The sequence below is a fragment of the Podarcis tiliguerta genome (genome assembly GCF_965153285.1).
Source record: "Podarcis tiliguerta genome assembly, chromosome: 6".
Classification (NCBI taxonomy): Eukaryota; Metazoa; Chordata; class Lepidosauria; order Squamata; family Lacertidae; genus Podarcis; species Podarcis tiliguerta.
This window is the reverse complement of record NC_139539.1, coordinates 64,663,544-64,685,931: the sequence shown is the minus strand read 5'-3', so window position 1 is coordinate 64,685,931 and position 22,388 is coordinate 64,663,544. Positions and strand designations below refer to the sequence as shown.

At 43.0% G+C, this 22,388-nt stretch overlaps 1 protein-coding gene across 14 annotated transcripts in view; it reads right to left on the bottom strand.

Annotated features, from left to right (window-relative positions):
• Nucleotides 1-18,890, bottom strand: part of NEXN (nexilin F-actin binding protein) — a 28,064-nt gene extending 9,174 nt beyond the window's left edge. For 2 of the 14 annotated variants that reach the window (XM_083444718.1, XM_083444731.1), the window contains exons 1-6: nucleotides 18,674-18,812; nucleotides 7,691-7,776; nucleotides 6,738-6,929; nucleotides 6,446-6,521; nucleotides 5,668-5,816; nucleotides 2,491-2,535 (exon numbers count right to left, since the gene is read on the bottom strand). In XM_083444718.1, coding sequence (XP_083300844.1) covers nucleotides 2,491-2,535; nucleotides 5,668-5,816; nucleotides 6,446-6,521; nucleotides 6,738-6,929; nucleotides 7,691-7,717 — 489 coding nt within the window. In that variant the 5' untranslated portion in view covers nucleotides 7,718-7,776; nucleotides 18,674-18,812. Of the gene's footprint in view, nucleotides 1-2,490; nucleotides 2,536-5,667; nucleotides 5,817-6,445; nucleotides 6,522-6,737; nucleotides 6,930-7,690; nucleotides 7,777-16,877; nucleotides 17,659-17,702; nucleotides 18,049-18,673 lie in introns of those variants that run through there. The other 12 variants (XM_083444730.1, XM_083444723.1, XM_083444728.1 and 9 more) reach the window with 11 other exon arrangements.
• Nucleotides 18,891-22,388: the final 3,498 nt, after the last annotated feature.

Below are 22,388 nucleotides of genomic sequence, written 5' to 3'. Positions count from 1 at the left end.
GGAGGATGTCTGGACAAAATCTGTGGCCACAGCTGACTGTCTTTAGGGTAGCAAAATGGCATCAGGAGGAGATGCTGCTCCAGCTCTGGGCACAGCTGCTGTCAATCATTTGTGAATACTTGAATCGTGCCATCAGTTTAGCACTTCTGAACATTCAGCAGAATAATATATATCTATGAAGCTGTTTGTAGTCCTTACAACAACCCTGTAAGGTAGGTCAGTATTATTTCTATATTGCTCATGGAGAAGCTAAGAGGGACTTGCCTAAACCAGCTAGTAAGTCCGTGACAAATGAGAGACTCCAACGTATTGTAACTCCATTTATCTTTTTCTCAAAAGTTCAGGTCATTCAGGTAAAAACCCAGTCCGGATAGAAGATGAGCACCTAATTTGACACTGATATCCTGCTTTACCAGGTCCTTAAGTTGATAAGAGTTATCTCAAGACAACTACATCTATTAAACTGAGCTTTGCTTGTACTTTTCAAGCATTAAACGATGGGTGGGGGGTACAGGAGATTAGCTCCAAATGTAGTAAATACCATTTTCTAATCTGATATAGGTAGATGTTGTGAGGTGTGAAAGGATGCTCTTGAATAAATAGAGCAGATATGGTTATTAAATGCCTGGGGCATATGCTCAAATAAAACTATAGAAGGTCCATGTTTATCTGGACCATATCTAGCGGGCAGGGCACTCCTATTTGTGCCACTTCAGTGAATGTGATATAAATGAATATGTGGGAAGTGCAGTGCTACTAATACAGGCACAGATCTACCACACATCAGTATTAAAATTCCGATTACAACACTTGCTAAGAAAAGAAGATCACACACACACATACACACAGCCCTGGGATGGCACCCTCTTCTGTCCTCAAACCTACTTTCCACGCCAAAAAAACCAAAACAATACAGAAAAACACCATGATGTTACGAACTGATGGTACCACACAAAGGGCATCGTAAAATTGTGGGACCATGCAGCAGTGTAGTAATCCTTGTGTCAGATTCTATGCTCCTCATCCACTATGCAAAAGAATTCACTTTCATGCAGGAACAGCTATTTTGATGAATGTCAGTAGGTGGTAGTTACACTCCATGAAATCATGGTAGGATATCTGAAAACGTTTGGTTAGCCTAATTTCTGGTAAATACATTAGAACAGGAGTACCCAAACTATGATTCATAGACTTTCAATGACCCATTAACTTTTGTTGAGGTGGTCCAAGGCATGTTGATATTAAATACTCATATTGCTTTTCATTGCTTCTTTTGTTTCTTGTATTTTATTCTACTACCATCTATAAAATTCAGATTGCAGCGTTAAAATACAACACAACAAATAGCAATTAAAATACAATGAAAAATCACACAGCATCTACCACAGCTGTTAAAATTGCTACAACAGGCAGGAAAACCATTAAGTGGCCTGCCAAGTCCATCAGAAATTTTCAAGTGGTCCATGGGGTGTGGGGAGTTCAGAAACCACAGCAATGTCATTCTTATTCACTAGATTGCTCATGGAGAAGCTAAGAGGGACTTGCCTAATGTTTTCTCCCATTATAGAATTTAAGACTAGGATTCTCAAGCAATCCCACACTCAAGTACTGACCAGATGCAGATCGGCTTAGCTTCAAGCAAGAGTCCTTTCCCATCTGGGACTACCTAAATCTTAGTCATTTAAAATGTAGCCAGTTTCTTGAGGGATCTTAAATTTTAAAAGATATTGCCAAGGCAAATAACATAAAAAATTCAAAGGACTTCATAAAGACAATCTTGGAAAGTGAACACCTCTGAAAGCCTAAGCTGGCTTTAATTAAGACACTCTTGTGTCTAGTTAATCATTTGGCTATTAACTTGTTCCACAACTTTTGGAAAAAAATCCTAATTCTGTTAATTACTGTATGTAGATGTATTGCAACTGCCATAGTGGAATCAAGATAGCGCTGTCTGCAGATAGCCCACAGGCCACATACAATGTGTCTGTAATGGCATTACATCAATTCAATCAGTAAATATAGTAGCCGCCTTAGGGTTTATGAGACCTCAACATTTACCTTGGGGCTACTGACCTCATTTCAGAATGCACTTCACATTACTGTAAGAATAGAGCTAAGCAACATGGTGCCTTCCAATTGTATTATGCTACCATTCTCTTCAGCCCTGGCCAGAAGCAGATTAAGTAAACATTAAGAAACAGCATTGTAAAATAATGTGCAGGCGTCCATGTCATCAACGATTACTGGCAAATGGCAAAGAGCCCAGAAAAGTCACAGTGTAAAGAAGCAAAAGTCATTGTAATTCTGGTCACATTTACCTCATGGCGAGTGCCGAAAGCACTGATCAGTCTGATAGTATACTGTCTCTGCTAGCAAAGTGTGCTTTCGTGTCTTTCCCAAGTGTTTTTGTTTAACCCGGCCATTACTAGATATGTAATAAACAGTGAGTCACAAATAGGTGAATGTTTCATGGTAAAGAAGTCTGATTACCTCCGATGCCGATTCGCTTCCCGAATTGTTTAACTGCTCATCAATCTATTAAATAAGAATTTCACACAATAATGTTACTTTGACTCTTTGGCTCCCCCTTGCAAAAACATTTTAAAAAATGAAAATATTGTGCCGAATAACAAATCGAAATGTGGCATTAAAAGGTGCACTTCCAGTGTGTACATCTGATCTAAGCTGCCGCTGGTCAGACATTGCTCTCCAGATGTATTTACCTCAACTGCGCAAGAGGTTCAGACTTTAGCATGACCTCCTCCATCGTACACCATGTTCAGCAGCTAGAAAGCTCCCACGCTGAACACAACCCACTAATTTTGTACCATGGCCTGTGATGTGCTGGACAAGCAGCAAAACCAGCAGGCCCCAGGAGACCTGGAGTAGATGGCTGGTGAAGGGTTGGTAACAAGTGAACTGAGCTGAAGCACATTCACTGGAAAAGCACAGTCTCCCTGTCCCTGTGATCTGGAAAGCCTTTAAAATCCTTGCTACTGCTGCAGGGATATCCTGCATTCACCTATGCACAGAACAGCGCACTTAATTTTGTATCTTTCTCCACAGCCTAACATGCTTACTGGGTTGAGATTTTTCCCTGGAGAACAATGTCTGTCCAAGGCCTTAATCTATGTGGCGATTCCTTCACACAACCCTATTTTGTGCTCGTTTATGGATACATAGGTCCTTCAGCTATGAGCCACATGTAAAATTTTGCATATATCCCTTTAAAAATACTCAAATGTGATCAGAGTGGATCAAGCTCTTGCTTCCTGGTTAATGTCCGGGAATGAGATTGGGTTAGGACTGGGGGGAAAGGCAGGATATAAATATAAATATAATTATAACAATTAAAGGTAAAGGTAAAGGACCCCTGACAGTTAAGTCCAGTCACGAATGACTGGGTTGCGGCGCTCATCTCGCTTTACTGGCTGAGGGAGCTAACGTTTGTCTGCAGACAGTTTTTCTGGGTCATGTGGCCAGCATGACTAAGCTGCTTCTGGCGAAACCAGAGCAGTGCATGGTAGCTTTCCTGAATTTCACCCACTGTATTCATTTGACAGGGTGTGGAGTACATTGTTACTTAAGGGTGCCTATAACATCTAGTGTGAATACCTAATGTGTAAAACCATCCTTTACATATTAGTTCCCACAGTAGACATGCATTCTCTGATTCAATTAAATATTTGGCAACCACTATTGCCACAGTCCGTAAGGCTAACTGTTCAGTTAGACCTTTATTACTCGTGCTTCACCTTTCATTATGATACTGAGAATACCGGAATTTCTGGCAGGCTGAGGGTGGCTTAGTTACTGTCTACAGCAACAATGAATGTTTGTTGCATTGTAAAACAAGAGAAAGAACTCTAAAAGGCCACCTTTCTGGTGATCAAAAGTTATGGGTAAATTTAAATGCTACAGTGTCTGTGTGGAGGTCACCCACACAGTGTGGAGGTCAACATCCAACACAACGCACAGCAAGCAGAGGCAAAACTAGGCTTTATTTTACCCAGGTCAAAGACCCAGTTTGGCACTCCTCATGTGTATTTGCATACACACACACAGGCAGGTAACCTCAATGGCACCCCAATGGAGGCTTCACCTGGGGCAAAAAGCCTAGCTAGCCACCCCCCTGCAGCTACGGCTCTGCAGCATGTAAAGCTAACATCTTGCCTCTCCTGTCATATGTAGTATCTGTACTTCTGGAACTGCCAGCTCCACAGAAGTATAAAGGTGAAGCATGCAATCAGCAGGGAACACTGCATGGGCTTTCTGGTGGCTTCTGACCATAATGTTTAAAGCAGCTCTTAGGAGTTAAGCTGGAAAGGAATGCTTTAAAGAAAGCATGGCTGCACAAATTATCCTGTTTGCAAGAAGCTTTCAGTAGCACAGTAGACAAGTTAACCCAAGCAGCTATTTGGGCCCATGGGGCAAAAAATCCCCAACCTTCCTCAATACTGTAAAGGGTGGCTTTGAGGAACACTGGGACTTCTAATGGTATTTACTTTCTAGTTGTGAGCAGTGGCTTGTAGTACAAGATCTGGACAACAGCCGTGTCCCAAAATTAGTGTTAGATCACAAGCATCTTAATTGCTTCTGTACATTTCATCCCATGAAACAAGCAAATCATTTTTCATACAAAATACCGGCCTCAGAACTGCTTTTGAACTGATCGATTATCAATTTCAAAATACAAAAACACTTTAATAAGTCATACAGATCCTTTACAGAAACTCCGAGTGCAATTCACCTTATAACATACCATACTGTTCTCCCTCCGTATGCAAATAGAAGAGCATTTTATTTCTTAGCTTATTCAAACCAGTAAAAAACTGCCTTATATAACCTTTTCTCTATTTCTCTCATTCTTCAAATATCAGAAAACATATATTTCAACATCTTGCGACATGTTGCATCTTATAAGCCTGAAAGGTATATGAGCATTACTGGCAAATTGACTTGATTAGTGTGGTTGTACCGGCACAGCACAGGACATCTTTCTATTGACAGCAACCAGTCATTCATACATATACACACATTTGGAAATTAAAGCATGAGACACCTGATCCTAGCACCCAATTCTCATAAAGAAAATGGCGCTTTAATACTGAATGCCAAGAATGCAGGCAACACACCAAATATGACACTCCCCAAGGAAGAATGTGGCTATGTTGCATTCACAAATGGCTACAGAATTGATATTCAGTGTCAGTACAGTAGGTAAGAGACTTTATAACTTGCCCTGGTTTTACCCATTTTCTGCAGAGAGGACCAAGTGCAGCCAAGCCAGGTTCAGTTAGTCTCTTAACATTCAAATGCAACTCTTCCATTTTGCAAATAAACATTTGTTGCTGCAGTCAAATTGTATTTTCAGCAATTTAAAACATCAGAACATTGTATCTCCTTCATTGCGGAATATGACACTCTGTGACTATATAGGGAAACAAACAAAATGTTTCAAATGCCCAACGTAATTGAATGGAAGAATACATAGTTATAGTAAATAAAATACTGATGTGGTAGGAAAAGCTCCATATACCACCTGATGCTTCAAATGCACTGTTTGTCTTGGAAGTAAGAAGTGGAAGACTACTGTTTATAATTTAAATGGCTAGGGTTTTTTATTTTAACATTTGAATGGGATATTGTAAATTACTATAAGCCTACCTCTTGTGCTTTCTTTGCTAGTTCTCTCTGAATTTTCCTTTTCTCTATCATGTCTTGTTCAATCCTCCGCTTCCTTTCCTCTTCCATTCTTTTCCTTTCTTCCTCCTGCCTCTGCTTTTCCATTTCTGCAAACTTCCCTTTGACAGTCCCTATGAAAAACAAAAGGGAAAAACGAACAGCTCAGTTTATCACCTGACAATCCATCATTCGTAAAACACTAGTTTTCATTAGCATAAATATATTTGTTTAGAAATGCGAAGGAGGAGGTAGCAAGTTGAACAGAAGCATAGTCTAGAGCTTGGATAGGGAGCTTGCAGCTTGTGGGGGACATGCTACTGCCCTTGGCCTAATTTTCATGTGGTTGAGAAATGGGATGGCACACAGAAAGCACCACTTGCTTTTGTAGATTTATCTAAGAGATAGAATGCAGAGCAAAACACCTCCTAAGGAAGGAGGCAGTAATGTGTTGACTGGGGGCTTAATGGAGTTCCTCAAGGCCGTAGACTATAGAAAGCTTTAGAGATGATCGCCAGCATTTTCTTATTGGTCCTGGAAGGAAGCATGAAGACAGCCAATGCAGTTGGTCAGATACATTCTTTGTGCCCTCCTATCCCTGTCAGGAGGTAAGCCACAGCATTCTGTACTAACCACAATTGCCAAACTTCTTAAAATTTGGCAGCCCCACAGAGTGTTGCAGTAATCAACATGAGCTGTTACCAAAGGATAGGTGACAGAGGTCCAATCTCTTGCAAAATAGACTTTAACTCTTAATTCTTACCTGTTAGTTTTGGAACATAAGCTTTCTCAACTTTAGACTTTTCTTCCTCGTCATCAGAAGCAAGCAGTTCTATCATCTGAAATAATGAATGAGAAACATCAATTTTCACTTGGTTTTTTGAAGGATTTAAAACGTAAATAAATCTAGAGAGTTTCTGCAAGGTTATAATATATTTTATATAGCTGGATCAAAGTATATTTATTTGTACTGCAGTGTAGAAGTTGGCAAGTTATTTTTAAAAGCTTGAAAGGAAATAAAAGTAACAGAAATGAATTTTTGCAAAGGAATTGACCTCCTGCTTCCGCCTGTTCCATTCTCTTTCTCTAACATACTGTTCTTTTCTTCTTTGCTTCTCATCTCTAGATCGCCTTTGATTTCTTTCTTCCCTTGCTTTCTGCATGGCTTCGAATTTATCCTTTACATCACCCTTTCGAAGTTTGGGCACATAGGACTTTGGGACAGGTTTAGACGAAGAAAGCAGAATCTTTGTGAAGACAGGGAGAAGGCAAAGACAAGAGAAAGATGGTAGAAGCAGATGAAGAGAAATTGCATGGAATATTAGACAGAATGTGAGACTTTTGAAGAGACAGGCAATAAATTGGAACCTGAGCTGCATTTACAATGTTTGTTTTTAAAGAGAAAAACAGACTCTTTCTTTTGCACAGGTATAGGAAGCTCTCGTGAAGTTGCTTTTGTATTAAACCTAAACTTAAAGCTTCCAGTAACAGATGGATCACAGTCATGTCTAGAAAAACTTGTTATTTAAAAAACAACACAATTGCTAATTGAACCAGACTTTTTGCCTGGATAGTGTAGATTTTCCCTCTCTTTACTTTCCATTTATTTTAATGCCACAGAACAACTTCACAGTTTGACAATTGTACTGTTTTAAACTGAAATACTCTACAATTTTTGCTTCAGGATTACACACACACACACACACACACACATGATTATTGGGCTAGAAGTCAAATGTACATCTTAGGGACAGTTCAGTAGCAGTAGATAATGATCTGTGCATGCCTTTTTCCCTTGCGCATGTGAACTCACACTGTTTTCTGGACAGAGTGAAAATATGCAGAGCCCTAAGACGTGTGCATTCCCTGACAACCATCCCGTCACCACTTCACATGTTGAGAATCAAGGATCTAAGACTCTTGGTTATATTATATTATTTAATTTAGGCTACTATAATAAAGCCAGAGTTTATTGTTTGTACTTCCCCCTTCATACCACCATACATACCTCTGCCTTCTGTGCAACGTCATTCATGGCTACTTTCTGTGACCTAGTAGCAGCAGTGTGCAAAAATGGATGTGTCCAGGGTTTACCTTTGTAAGGAAAAAAAGAGATATGATGTCACTTGCTTGATATATATAAAAACATTACTAAGGAGAGTGGTGGTGGTTCTCTCTCTCTCCCCCCCCCTCCTTCTCCCTCTCTGAGTACTCAAGAACCAAGTCCCTGCAGTATCTATCCCAGTAGAGAATAAAGTGGGGTCCTTGAGTCCCTTGCCTCTCAGTAAATTCAAACTGTGCATTTACATTTCCAGTGAGGTTGGAGGCCTGTAAACATGTCTTATAAAACATTAAGGCCTCATATCCACATAGAAGTGTTATTATGGTTACCGTATTTTTCGTCCTATAGGACGCACTTTTTCCCCTCCAAAAATGAAGGGGAAATCTGGGTGCGTCCTATGGGGCGAATGCAGGCATCGCGGACCTCTCCGCAAACAGCAGGAGCGCTCCCGCTGCTTGCGGAGAGGTGCCTGCATGCTGAAGCCTGCGCGCGCTGAGCTCAGCGCGTCCAGGCTTCGCGGACCTCTCCGCTAGCAGCGGGAGCGCTCCCGCTGCTGGCGGAGGGGTGCCTGCATGCTGAAGCCTGCGCGCGCTGAGCTCAGCGCGTCCAGGCTTCGCGGACCTCTCCGCCAGCAGCGGGAGCGCTCCCGCTGCTGGCGGAGGGGTGCCTGCATGCTGAAGCCTGCGCGCGCTGAGCTCAGCGCGTCCAGGCTTCGCGGACCTCTCCGCTAGCAGCGGGAGCCAGCACTGGGCTCCCACGGCTTGCAGAGAGCTGCCTGTTTGGGGGCTGGGGTCGGGGGAAGCTCGGGCTTCCCCAACCCCGCGCCTGGGGGGGAAATAATTTTTTTCCTTTATTTCCCCCCCAAAAAACTAGGTGCGCCTTATGGGACGGTGCGTCCTATAGGGCGAAAAATACGGTATATCACATCTTTCCTCCAAGGAAAACAAGGCATCATGCATGATACATTTCCCTGTTTTATCCCCACAACAAACCTGCTATGTAAGTTAGGCTGAGAGATATGAAGTGGCTTGGCCTGTTCAGTCCTGTTCAAACCTCTAACCACTAAACCACATTAGCTCTGGAACGAACCACGCATATGCAGATGAGCTCAATCTCAGATTCTTCTAATATTTCCCCCATTCCTCCTTCTAGCCCATTATATCACCACAGTAAAATCTGCGTCCTGATTAAGCCTTCACATAAACTGTAAAGAGGGAAAATGCGAAGAGATTGGTCATCTGCAAAAGCTTCAAAGAAGCCTAATATCTGCTACAAGGGACCAAGCTAATGGCCTCTGATTCCCACATTCTTGTAGTTGAAATTACTTCCCTGGCTTGAATGAAGTAATTTTGCCTTGGGAGAGTCACTTGCTAGCAGATGTGGAGTGTTAGCACATGGTGGCTTGCAATTATTTATCATTTCACTTACTAAGAAGCTAAATCCAGACAAGAGAGAGACTCTTTTGGACAGGAATAAGGTGTACAGCATGTGTACAGCATGTTCTGGGCAGGGTTGGACTTCCTGCAACAGCCTGTTTGCAATCTGGATCCAGCCCAAGTTCTAAATGGCTAGATTGCAACAGTTGCCAAGGAACGCTTTTTACCAGTTTTGCCTTATACACTAGCTGCACACATGGGAGGAGAAACCAGACCAGCATTTCATGCTCCAGATTAGGCTGCTATGGTGTGGTCAACATGGGGCTGCCCATGAAGACCATCCAGAAAATGCTGCTGGTCCAAAATACAGGTGGTGATGTGAGATACAAGCTGCTTGGGAAGATAATAGTGGGTAGGGATAGAAGGAGTTAAACTCCTTTCATCTTTCCCCCACTCCATTGCCAGCCCCCAAAGTTGTTTATCCATTAGGAAACTATCCATTGGATTTTAAATAATGCATATTTATACATATGCAGTTTGCTTCTCTTAAAGGGACAGAAGTTTGAAGGCAGGTATGCAGGCAGGCACTCCCTTAATCCAACCCTATGTAGAAAACAAGTTTTTCCAATCCTGTCTTGCTTCCTAGGCCAAGGTACATGACCACAGTTTTATGCCAGTAATATACAGAAACAGCTTTATATGGGCTGCAGCCAGAGTACTATGGAGAGTATACTCCATCAAAACCCATTTTGGAAGAAAATTGGGGGTAAGGACTAGCATTCCAATTGCACTGTCATGGCAACCATAAAAAGTCCAGAAGCAATGTTTATGGCATTTAAGCACTATTATTTTGTTAACATCATTACCCATTGGAAAAGGGGCACATGATGAGTTCCACTCTTAAACAGATAAGTAGCCAGGAGTCAGAGTTTAAGAAGTGCCACATGCGAGCTGTTGCATTATTTTACTATTCAAAGTTAACATTTGTTCTCTATTCGCACTGTCTCCAAATATATCTTTTCTATACAATAGAAGCATTTTGAACATTTATCTCTTTTCTGACAATTCTATAGCACATACTTCTTCTTTTTTCCAAAAAAAAAGGAGGGGAGTATTTGAATTTTATATGTTTTGCTGGAATAACCTCTTCACCATTTTCTGGCCATACATCTCAACTACTCAACATGATATATGAGCAGGCTATGCATGTAAGGTGCTGACAGCCATTTCTATGATAGCAACTTTGCTTTTAAATAATAGCTGGGGGAAATTCATATTGTGAAGGCCTGTCCAAATAGTACATGCCTGAAAGAAGGCAGGGGCAATTTGACAATATGGATAACCCCTTCAGTATAGGAGATGGTAGATTCACTAGACATTAATAATCTGATTTATGAAGAGTCTATTATTTGATCCAACATTTCAAATTTGTCATGTATATGTTACATAGGTGACAAATAGATGTAGGGTCTTCTAGCTGCTAAAAAGACTTATGGCAGCTCAATAAGCTAATGGAGCTATCATTTACCATACAATAGCAGAAGGTCTCTCAGCAGCTGAGGCTGCTCTTGCCCCCTCTGCCAGACTCAGTAAGATTAATACTTAGAGATTCTAAGTCATGGGTAGGCAAACTAAGGCCCGGGGGCCGGATCCTGCCCAATCGCCTTCTAAATCTGGCCCGTGGATGGTCCGAAAATCAGCGTGTTTTTACATGAATAGAATATGCCCTTCTATTTAAAATGCATCTCTGGGTTATTTGTGGGGCATAGGAATGTGTTCATTCCCCCCCCCCCTTTCAAAATATGGTCCGGACCCCCACAAGGTCTGAGGGACAGTGGACCCGCCCCCTGCTGAAAAAAATTGCTGACCCCTGTTCTAAGTGATGAGAGGACAGCTGGCAAAACTTCCCCTTACAGAACAGGTGTGCTGATGTAATGCCTGTATGTACAACTAGAGGGACAGAGGCAACACTAATACAATTGCTGCTGTTGGGTGCTAGTTGGGTGCCCTTGCATGGATGTGTTTGCATGCACATAAACACATCATTGTGCTAATGCAGTTTATTGTAAAACAAAAACAAAAAACAGGGCTACATACTTCTTGCTGAAGATTTTGACAGGAAAATAAAAACATAACATTCTGCATGTGTGCACATGGAGGATATAACCAAATATATATTATTTTAATCATAACCTTTTTTAAAAAAAAAGGAAAATAAAATCATAACATTCTGCATGTGTGCACATGAAGGATATAACCAAATATATATTATTTTAATCATAAACTTAATAATCATAAGCTATTTTTCTGCACAGTCTTTAAAAAGTAAGCGACTAGGTGCTCTGACATTTGCAAAATGCATGCCTTGGGTGCTCTCCTTCTCTTGATTTACCATTTTAACCCTTCTTGTGGGTTGTTTCTCAAGCTATAGCTTGCATAGTACTTCAGGGGGAAGAGGACATGTCAGCTATACATAATAACATCAAGATGCAGTCAAATGGTCATCCTGTAGGAAGTAATGTTAACTTGAAGCCTATTGCAACAGTTCAATAGCACACCAATAACAGAAATAGATCTTCACAGAAAGGATCGACATGCGAAACAAAACGTACCGGTATACTTGTTTCAACACAAGTGAAAACAAGCACTTCTGGCAAATAATACTGCCTGAACACCTGGCAACATGTGCAGATATAACAAGACCTGAATTACAAGTTTGTAAAAAAAAAGGCAAGGATAGTTACTTAATTAGGAACCCTACCCCGTTTCCTCATTTCTTTCTTTCACTTTTCAAAATCACTTTATTCTTAAAGCACATTGAAGTTCAGCCTGCTGGCTCTTTTTAAATCTCTCTCTCTCTCTCTCTCTCTCTCTCTCCCTCTCTCTCTCTCTCTCTCTCTCACACACACACACATATTATAGTCAGGCAAACAACACTCTGTTGACCAGAGTAAAAAGTTGTAATCCTCCACAATTCACGAGTAGCTCATGTCTAATCCACAGTCAAGCTACAGAATGTTGTTGATCTTATGTGGGAATAGGGATGGGATCAAAATATATTGGGGGGGGGGGGGATATTCTCTAGAGCAGGGACGTCCAACTCCCAATAGGCTGCAATCTACTTACAGTATAAAAAAACTGGCAGTGATCTATCCATTGTCGTTGAATGGACCAAAGTTGCTGAGCTTTTTAGAAACCCACAGTTGTTGTTTTCCCCCTTCTTGGGGGGAGGGAGGAGATCACTGAGGGGGCCAAAGATCTGCCAGGATCTACCAAGAACACCCCGCAATCTACCAGTAGATCACGATCTACATGTTGGGCATGCCTGCTCTAGAACAAAGACCTTGGACACCAGGTATTATCTTCAAGCCATAAATATGGCAGATCCATATGAACCAACGAGAAAATGGCATTTTAGACAAACAGTCAAAGATACATCTAAGAAGAAAACCACCAGACAGGGTAGACTAGGGAGTTACTGAGCGTGACTGACATTTTGTTGAAGGGGAACCTGTTGGAATCCAGTCCTCAGCCTAATGATCAAGGATGCTGGAAAATTTAATCCAGCAACATCTGGAGGACCACATGTTCCTGATCCTTGCATTATACCATGCAAGGCTGTAGAAATAAAGCTTCTGTCAGCAAGTAGACAAAGTTGCCTCAAAATCATTAATTCCCCATCACTCCACCACTCTGGTCACTTTTTTTTTTAAAGCTTGCTAGCTGCTTTATACAATTCCCATGTGCTCTCTTGAACTTTTCAAAGGCTTCGCAGAGCTGAATTTTATATTCAACATTACATTTCTCAATGAGTTTTGCTTTATTTCAGGGTTTTAGGGTTTTGTGGTAATTGTCCAGTCATTATACATATGTCTACTTTTTAAAAAAAGAAAGAAAAAAAGTCCTTAACAGCATGTCCTGGACAATAGCTGCCAGTTTCCATTTCACTGCAACTTGCAGCACATAAATTAGAAAAAGGAGCACATTGTTCCAAAACATCTTCCTTGATCTTGTTAACTGAATTACTTTTTCCACATCCATATGTGGAAGTCATCACACATACACCACATCATCTTACCTCTTTTTATTTTCCCATCAAAATCTACAAACAGTGATGTTGCATTATTTTATGATGGCAAGAAGAGGAGGCTGCACAAAGGACAAAAATGCTCATCCACTGCTACCAGTAAAACCGCAAACACAGAAAACAATGAAACCAGCTTCATTGCCTAGCATATGAACAAAATATGAATGTCCAAAGCCTAGCAGTTTTCGTTCCAGTAGTGATTTGCAGATGTCAAGTTAACCAATAGCTGCCACCACTGGGATCAAAGGATGATTCCCAGGATACCAACAATTTGGAACAGGCGTCGGAAACAACGTGCTCCAAGGTACTGAAGAACAACATTAACTTCCTCGGCACCCCCACCCTAAATTTCTGGGTCACTTTATAACATTTTTAGAAACACCACTTCGTATCTGCTTTGAGTAGTCCTATTAAAAAAATAAATCTTAGGCCAGGATTCAAAGAGCTGCTTGGGTCATACAAGAGAGTTTCTGCAGTCAGAAGAATGTTATACTCTCTTTTTTGCCTTTGAACTCTGCATCATAATAAAAAAGCTGGTTGTTATCATTCCCTTCAGTTTAAAAAGCAATATGGCATATGGCATGGGAGCACTGCTTTCTTAAAAATAAAATAAATAGTACAAGCAGTCCTATACATTTATACCCACCAGCAGCTGTCCAAAGGTCTCCATTTCCCTTAAGTGATGCTAGCCATTTTTCCTTGTTGCCCCTTATTCTTGGAATGCAACTACTATTCTTGATTTCCTTTTCAGTCCCTCCTCGAAACTTGGATTTCAGATTACCACCCTAGTCCTGGTGCCTTATTGCAGTTAAACCAGAATACATTCAATTTAAACATTCACATAACAACTGCAAATAAACTGTTATAATAAACTATTTTACCTAGTTCAAAACAGGATTGCTCTTGATCAGAACTATATCTGGAGGGAATTGACTGGATGGGTTCATGTGGTCATGGGTTCTTCTTTGAAGGTACCGGGAGCTGTAGCACAGCTGTTCCTTAAGAAGTCCTATTTGGATTCATGAGACTAACAACTATCACCTAGTCACTGATATCCCCTTTTAGGGACAAGGTGCCTGAGAAGAGGGTGGCCTGTTTCATCCATGTTCAGGGCTGGCTGGAACTGAAACAACCCTTGGTCCTCTGATGGTGTATGGAGAGAGATAGGGAGAACAAAATCTGCTGATTCTCCTGGATCTCTCCAAGGTTTTTGATGCTATAAATCATGGTATCTTGCTGGATCGATTCTGTGGAATGGGAGTTGCAGGCATGGTGATATGATGCCATAATTCCTACTTCCTGAGTCATTTTTAGAAAGTAACATTGGGGGACTTCTGCTTGGGCCCCAACAGCTGTGCTGTGAAGTCCTGCAAGGTATTATTCATCGTGACTCCCATGCTCTTCAACATGTGGATGAAACTGCTAAGTAAGGTCATCAGAAGATTTGGAGTGAGCTGTCATCAGTGTATCATTGAAACACAGGTCTGTTTGTCATCTGAGTCATGTGAGGCTACGTAGGTGCTGGACTGGTGCCTGGGTTTGGTAATGGGCTCAATGAAGGTCAATAAACCAAGACTGAATCCTGACAAGACAGATGTACTGCAGGTAGGTGGTTCCCATGTTCAGGAAGTGAGTATGCAGTCTGTTCTGGATGAGGTCTTTGGGGAGTCCTGGATCCAGCTTTGTCACTTGAGGGCCAGCTAACCTTGGTGACATGGAGGTGAAGATACAGTGGTACCTCGGGTTACATACGCTTCAGGTTACAGACTCTGCTAACCCAGAAATAGTGCTTCAGGTTAAGAACTTTGCTTCAGGATGAGAACAGAAATTGTGCTCCGGCGGCGCGGCTAAAGCAGGAGGCCCCATTAGCTAAAGTAGTGCTTCAGGTTAAGAACAGTTTCAGGTTAAGTACGGAGCTACGGAACAAATTAAGTACTTAACCCGAGGTACCACTGTACACTGAAACATTTTGTTGCAGGTTCCCTTATGTGGTTGAGCACTTATCAGTGTGGAACTGAAATGGGGAAGCCAAAAATAAGGTAATGGCTTCTACATACTTGGAAGATATTCTAGGTACACATAAAAACACACTAATTAAAATAAAATGGCATTTTCCTTTAAATCCCAAAACTGCCTATCAGGAACCTGTAAGTGTGTAAGATGTCGATGACAGTTGGGCCTGCACAGAAACCAGATATCAGGCAGGCTACATGAGGGAGAGCCATAGCTCAGTGGCAGAACATGTTATTTATGTGCAAAAGGTCTCAAATTCAATCCTCAGGGTCTCTAGGTAGAGCTGGGAGAAAACCCTGTCTGAAACCCTGGAAAGTCATCTCTAGTCAGCATGGACAGTACTGAAATACAGTGCAGATGTTTTAGACCACTGTTTCCACCAGTCCCAGACAGAACAGCCAATGGTGGCAGGGCTGTTCCACCCAAGAGGAAAGATGAGGCAACTGCCTCAGGTGGCAGGATCCACAGGGGCATCAGATCCTGATGTAGATCTTTATTCCTTCCTTGTTCTTGACGTAGATTTCAACTCACTCCTTCTCATGCCAATTTGTGATTCGCCTCTGATGTCAAAATGTCTCAGGTGAACCCTACATGATGGGAATTGTAGTCCAAAACATCTAGAGGGCAGCTGGTTGGGAAAGGCTAATCTAGTAGGTTCATTGCAGAGGTCAGATCTGATTGTGCACTTTGCCATTCACATAATAGTACTGACCATTACTTGCATATACGGTATATACATTTAGGGTTTTACAGAGAAACTGCTCCAGTTGGGCTGGCATTCACACAGACCTCCTTGCGATAAAATACCACCAGAGCTTTGAGAAGTGTCACAATGAAAAATAGGTTTCATTTAGTAAAATAGATCAGCTACATGATATAAAATAAAAGGCAACCACGCTTGCTCCCCCACCTCGTTTAATAGAACGTATGGTTGAAGATATCTCGGCACACAAAACAAAATGAATATTTCTATTTAGCACCACATCTAGTATATTTTTTAATGCAACTACAAAAAATATTTCTGAAAGCAGTCTGTTAAGCATTCATAAAGGTGCATACACTCGTAGCACACCCCTCTTATTCAAAAAGTCTTAAATTCAAAATATTCTACCTAAAATCAGCTGACATTTTATGCACAAACCTCACACTCCTGATTCACTTGTAAAAGATATATCTCCTAAACAAGAAGCTTGGGGCTTTGTAGTTTAGGTTTCCTTTGGTTACACTGACCAATTAACCTTTTGCCTCTCCATTTATTGTTATATCTTTCTCTGTACATTTCAGCATGGAATAAGGCTATGCAGCGGATACAAGCAGCTAAAACAATTGAAACTTTGAGGAGCAACTTTTAATGAATTATGAAGATTATCAATGTCACCCAGACCAGCTTTCTCACATCTCATAAGCACAAAGCAAGGTGAAATCACTACTACAAGACGAACAAATGTCAAGAGCAAGAAAGGTTTGCTGAGCCGGGTTTAGAGATCACCCACCCACTTATCTGGCGACACTATCGCTGCTACTGCTGCTGCTGCCGCCACCCCCTTGCTCTAATATTAGCTCAGCACCTTATTCCTAGTTGTCATCTCCTTAGCCACTGATCAGTTCCACACCTTTCAGCAAAAGGTTTCTGACCTCTGGAAAGCAGAAAAGGCACCTGCATTAATCCAAGATGTTCTCTCCAGGACTTAGTTCAACTCCCTTCCACAACCCACCCCTCGCCCTGGGAAAGTTGCATTCAATTGCCATTCCATTAAAAAAAAAAGTGAGAGCTGTTGGCTCTGAATTTTCAGCGCTTGCGGTACGTCCAAGGGAGTTTTGTTTCAGAATAGAAGAGGGCCCTCGTTGGAAATGGATTTATTAGGCTGTTCCAGCGGTGCCACACAAGCAACAGCCTACTTCTTCAGGGCTGCAAATGCACAACAAGCCCGACCAACTCAGAAGCTGCAAAGGGACCCACAGCGAAGCCCCCAGAATGTTCTTCCAAATAAAACCCGTTTCTAGTCTAGACACGAATGTGCGCCAACTGTTGCTCTTCGGACGTCAAGGGAAACTAAAGCCCTGCGACGGGTGGCTGGGTGGGGGGAGCGAGAGAAGAACGACAGAGAAATTCGACCGTCTGAGGAGACATGAAACAGATCGCGCTGACTGGTGGAGAGAAGAGGGGGTAGAAAAAGGAATTTTCACTGTGCCCAATTTTTTTTATTTTTTTTTTAAATCCATGGGGGACGGAGAGGGGTTGCTAGCCCTCCCTCTCTCCTGTCACAGGAAGACCGAATTAAGGACAAAACACAAGTCAAGTTGGACAAGGTCAAGCCAAAGGGAACCTCTTGTTTGTAGAGGGAGAGAGCTGTCCCTCGCGACCGTCCCCCCTGGGGCTCCCTCGCCTCATTGCGCGCCAAAACGCCCGCCTCTCAGGCCGACCTTCGCGCCAAAACAAAACCAAACACTCTCTCGTGCCCCCGAAGGCAGCCTCCCGTACCTGAGAGCCCTCTGCGCGCTTCGCTCTGCGTCTCCAGATAATCCCAGCGGCTGGGTGGGCGGGAGGGAAGCTGGGAAGCTGCTCTGCTTCTGCTGCTGCTGCTGCTACCGTCTGCTGGTGGTGCTGCTGCTGCTGTTGCCGCCGCCGCCGCCGCGCGCCCCTTGGCTGCGGCTTCAGCAGCGCCGGGCTCTGCAAGTTTCCATAAAAGTCCCGGTGCGCAGCCCGCTCCCGCATTCCAAGCGAGCCCCGGCCCGGCTGCAGCTGTCCCGACGCAGCACACGCGCGCCCTGGCCGCCCCCTCCTCCTTCTCCTCTCTCAGCGCCCTGGCCGCGCCGCCTGGGCCCCTCTCTCTGGCCCAGCCGGGTTATTTTAGGCTGGAAGCGCCGTCAAGCTATAAATACACCCAGGGACTCGGGGAAACTGGAGAATTCCCCGGCCGTCCTGGAGGGGTGGGGGGGCTCTGGCAAAATGAAAAGCGGGGGTAATGGAGATGAGGGGAAGAGACCAGGCTCTCATTCTGAGCCGGCATCCCTGCCGGCGCTCATTCTGCGCTGCAAAAGTGTCCTTGAGCAGGTGCAGAGTGCATTTCCTCCAAGGACTGGTTGCTCCGGAATAAAATACTGGGAGGGGGCAGGTAAGTCCCAACCCGCACTATCGATCACATGACACGACACCACACACACTATTTGAATGGCAATGCCCATCGATTTTTTTTGGGGGGGGGGGAGTTCCTCTGCTGAGGTCCAACATGGAAAACTCGTTTATTCTCCAAAAACACAGACCCAATTAACTCTCAGTTTCCACCATGCCCTATATACTAGACTCCGTAGGGTCACCACCATCCTTCAACAAAGAAGTCCACGTAAACAGGCATCCCGCCCCCAAAAATTTCAGTGTGTCATTCAAAACAGATCAGTTAGAACTAAAAGGCATTCATGCAGTCATTACTTAGCAGTTAGAAAAATACTTACTATCAAGACTTGAAAATGTATTTTCCCCCTTCTCCCTTCACGCACACAAGTATTTCTGGTCCAGTTGATGACAGTACTTTAGGGCAGTGGATCAACTCCTGACAAGCTTCACTTTTGTATATTAGAAAAAAACTGTTCTGACTCTGAGATCCTGGTGGCTTTTTTATAGCTCTAAACTGACTGAGAGCAAGTAACTAATAATAGTAACTTACCAGATAATTGTAGCAGCCTGAAGTCCACTCAGTACCCTATCTATATGGGTGATAGCCAGCATTACTCATACTCAGAGTAGACCCACTGAAATAAATATGTTTCTTTTCAATGGGTCTTTATGACTAAAGTATTTGTGTGTTCTGAATATTTTGCTAGTGTTCAGAATATAGGATCAGCCCACTATAAACATCAGCATTTATTTATTTATTGGTTAAATTTGAATGTCACTCTTCATCTGAAGATCACAGAGTAGTTCACAGCATAAAAAAACAAAATGAAAACACAAAATTTGTAATAAAACAAAAGCAAAACAAACCAATAAACCCCTCCTCCCACAGGCACATTTTAAATCCTTTCACACTTGCAAAAATGCAATTGTTAAAATTAATGCTTGAACACCCAGAGCCAGTTACTTCTGTTCCTGAGTTACTTTGCAGAGTAGATGGCAGCAGAGAGATTTGATTGCTTTTTTTCCTGGACACATAATGGGACTCTGCTGTTCTTTCCCTTCCTTTCCATTCTGTTTTTCTCACACAAGACAATACACTGGGGGCAGCTATGAATATCTTATTCTATAGAAATAAAGAGGAATTTTATTTACTTATTTGTTCAATAATATTTGATTCCTTGAGAATGCAAGATGGACAAAAAAATAGTCAATATTCTTCCAGTTACTATGTGGGCAGGGCTAAACACAAGGTTAAAAGCATAACTCCAGGCTGCAGTGAAAACTACTAAACTGTAGTGGGGCACATCCACGACTCTTGCTCCTTTATCTGTATGAAAAGAGGAGGAGGAACCTTCTGTGTGTTGCATTACTGATTGTGGCATTTAACCCTGATTCCACTGCATATTCCACACTTCTAACCAATTCCCAGCTGAGAGATGCTGACTGAACAGCAGCAGTGCCATAAATGTGCTATAGTTGAAATTAACAACCTCCGCTTCCCTTTCCTGCTGCAAGCTGACTTTGACCCATCTTCCTCTCCATCGACCTCAGCTTCCACGAGTTCTATTTTCTCCTTGGTCCCTTGCTTTCTCCTTCTTTCCCTTGTCCCTCCCTTCCTCCCTCCTTATCTTTTGTTTAGACCACAGTAACCCTGCAACTTAACAAGGGGAGCTACATTCTGGGGATTGCGCCTGAAGTCAAAATTGCGTATAGCCAAAACACATTGGGTTCAGTGGTGGGTGGGATCGCCAAGGCCTTTTTTCCCCTTGACACCCACCAAACCCATTTTACTTTTTTGAATCCTTTTTTTTTTTTTTGCCAAGCATGTAAAGCTGAATGCACACAAGTTATATGTGCGTAAGTTGGAGGATTACTGTACTTGCTTTCTTCCATCCATCATTACCTCTGTTCACTGACTTCTGACTCCCACTTTATAGCTGTTGTCAGTCACAGATAGCATTCTGCAGCGCCAGTTTTTGTGAATGGAATGAGGGTGCGGCTGTAGAGAAGGAAGTAGCTCAGTGGTAAGAGCGTCAAGGTAGGGCTGAGACAGCATCTCAGGTAGGGCTGAGAGCAACTCTTTGGCTGAAACCTTGGACAGCGTCTGCCATTCAGTGGAAGCAAGACCGAGCTAGATGAACCAGTGGTCTGACTCAATACTGTATAAGGCAACTTCCAATGTTCACCTATGTGTTGCCTACTGCTGTCGGCTCATCGTACCGGCACTGGTGCACTTTCCCGTCCTCACTCATGAAACATTGGACAGGGAGATGGATAAACCTATTTGATTCATGTGTGCTGGGGGGTGGGGAACCTTAGGTCTGGGGGCCGAATGCAGCCCTCCAAGCCTATCTGACCCTTGAGTCCACACATGCAGTCCATATCCAGGCCATGCTGCTCCCCTTGCTGACTCTGGTTCCATCCCCGTCCCCATGTATACTTTTGCCTGGCTGGAATTGTGCCCCTGTAAGGGGGGGGGGCGGTGCTGTGGGTTAAACAACAGAGCCTAGGACTTGCCTATCAGAAGGTCGGTGGTTCGAATCCCCGCGATGGGGTGAGCTCCCGTTGCTCAGTCCCTGCTCCTGCCAACCTAGCAGTTCGAAAGCACACAGTGCAAGTAGATAAATAGGTACTGCTCCAGCGGGAAGGTAAACGGTGTTTCCGTGCAATGCTCTGGTTCACTAGAAGCAGCTTAGTCATGCTGGCCACATGACCCGGAAGCTGTACGCCGGCTCCCTCGGCCAATAAAGTGAGATGAGCGCCACAACCCCAGAGTCAGCCAAAACCGTACCTAATGGTTAGGGGTCCCTTTACCTTTACGGGGGGGGGGGGCGGTTACATCACATTTACTTGCTTGGATGGAGATGTACCTGTGTAAAAACACACACGAATTGAGCATAGCTTGAATGTAGCCTGCTGTACAAAGGCAAGGATCACAACCATTGCTCCACAGATGCTGTTTTGCCACAATCACCACTGATAGGCAGCCCCCAGCAAAGTCCTCATGATGAAACATGGCCCCTAGATTGAAAAACGGTCTTGTTTCCCCCTTGCTGTATGCAGATATAGTTCCCCACATATTAGTAGCAGCATGAACTAGGCAGTTCAGAGAAACAGCTGCCAGCTAATTCTGTATCATGTTGACTTCCTCGCCCCTTGACTGTCACTACTGGCCTCAACTTCCATGATACATCCAAGCCATTTATTAAGATGAATACAGATGACCATGCCATGCTGCATACATGCACACTGTAAGTTAACCAGCTTGTAACTGGAATCAACCTAAACATAAGAATGTTGATGCAGAAAGTCTGTCACAACTCTTATTTCAGAACAGTGACTACAAATCCTCTAGGTTTCCTCCTTGACGGAACGAGAAATTGATTATTCAGGCAGCCTGAATAGAGAAAAAGTGGAATCTCAATACTGTATAATACCAGCCCTACATTTTCCCAAAAGGGGCCCATGACGTAGTGTACAATAATTTTTTAAAAATCCAAATTAAAATTAAAAGGGAAGCTATTCATGATTTTTATAGAGGGAAGAATGGATTGGGGTAAAAGAAGTAATAGATTAATTACTTCCCGAAGCCTCAGTGAAAGAAAATGGCTTTGGTTGGCTTCCAGAAGCTGAACATGCAGATTTCAGAGAGACCATCCTATGACCAAAAAGTTCTATTTCTAGTATAATGTTTTTGGGGCTGGGGCACATTTTCAAACTGGAGAAATTGGCATGGGCAGCATGCACCCCCCCAACCTATTGGCTGTAACACAATGCTACTTTCAAGACTTGATTCCATCTGAAGAGGGGACCCTGCAGACACCAGGAACATGTGCACCCATGGAAGCCATGTTGGCAACCCCAGCTCTAGAGAATGCCAGCCACAAGTACAAGCAAGCAAGTCACCTAGAGCAGGATTTTACCCAGATATCTTTGTAACCAGGGAGATTTGTAGAGAAGTCCCCTAAACTGTAGGTGTTTCGGGGCAAGACCAGCACCTCAGATTCAGCCAGATACACAAAACAAAAAGCAACACAAAAAGCAAAATCCGCG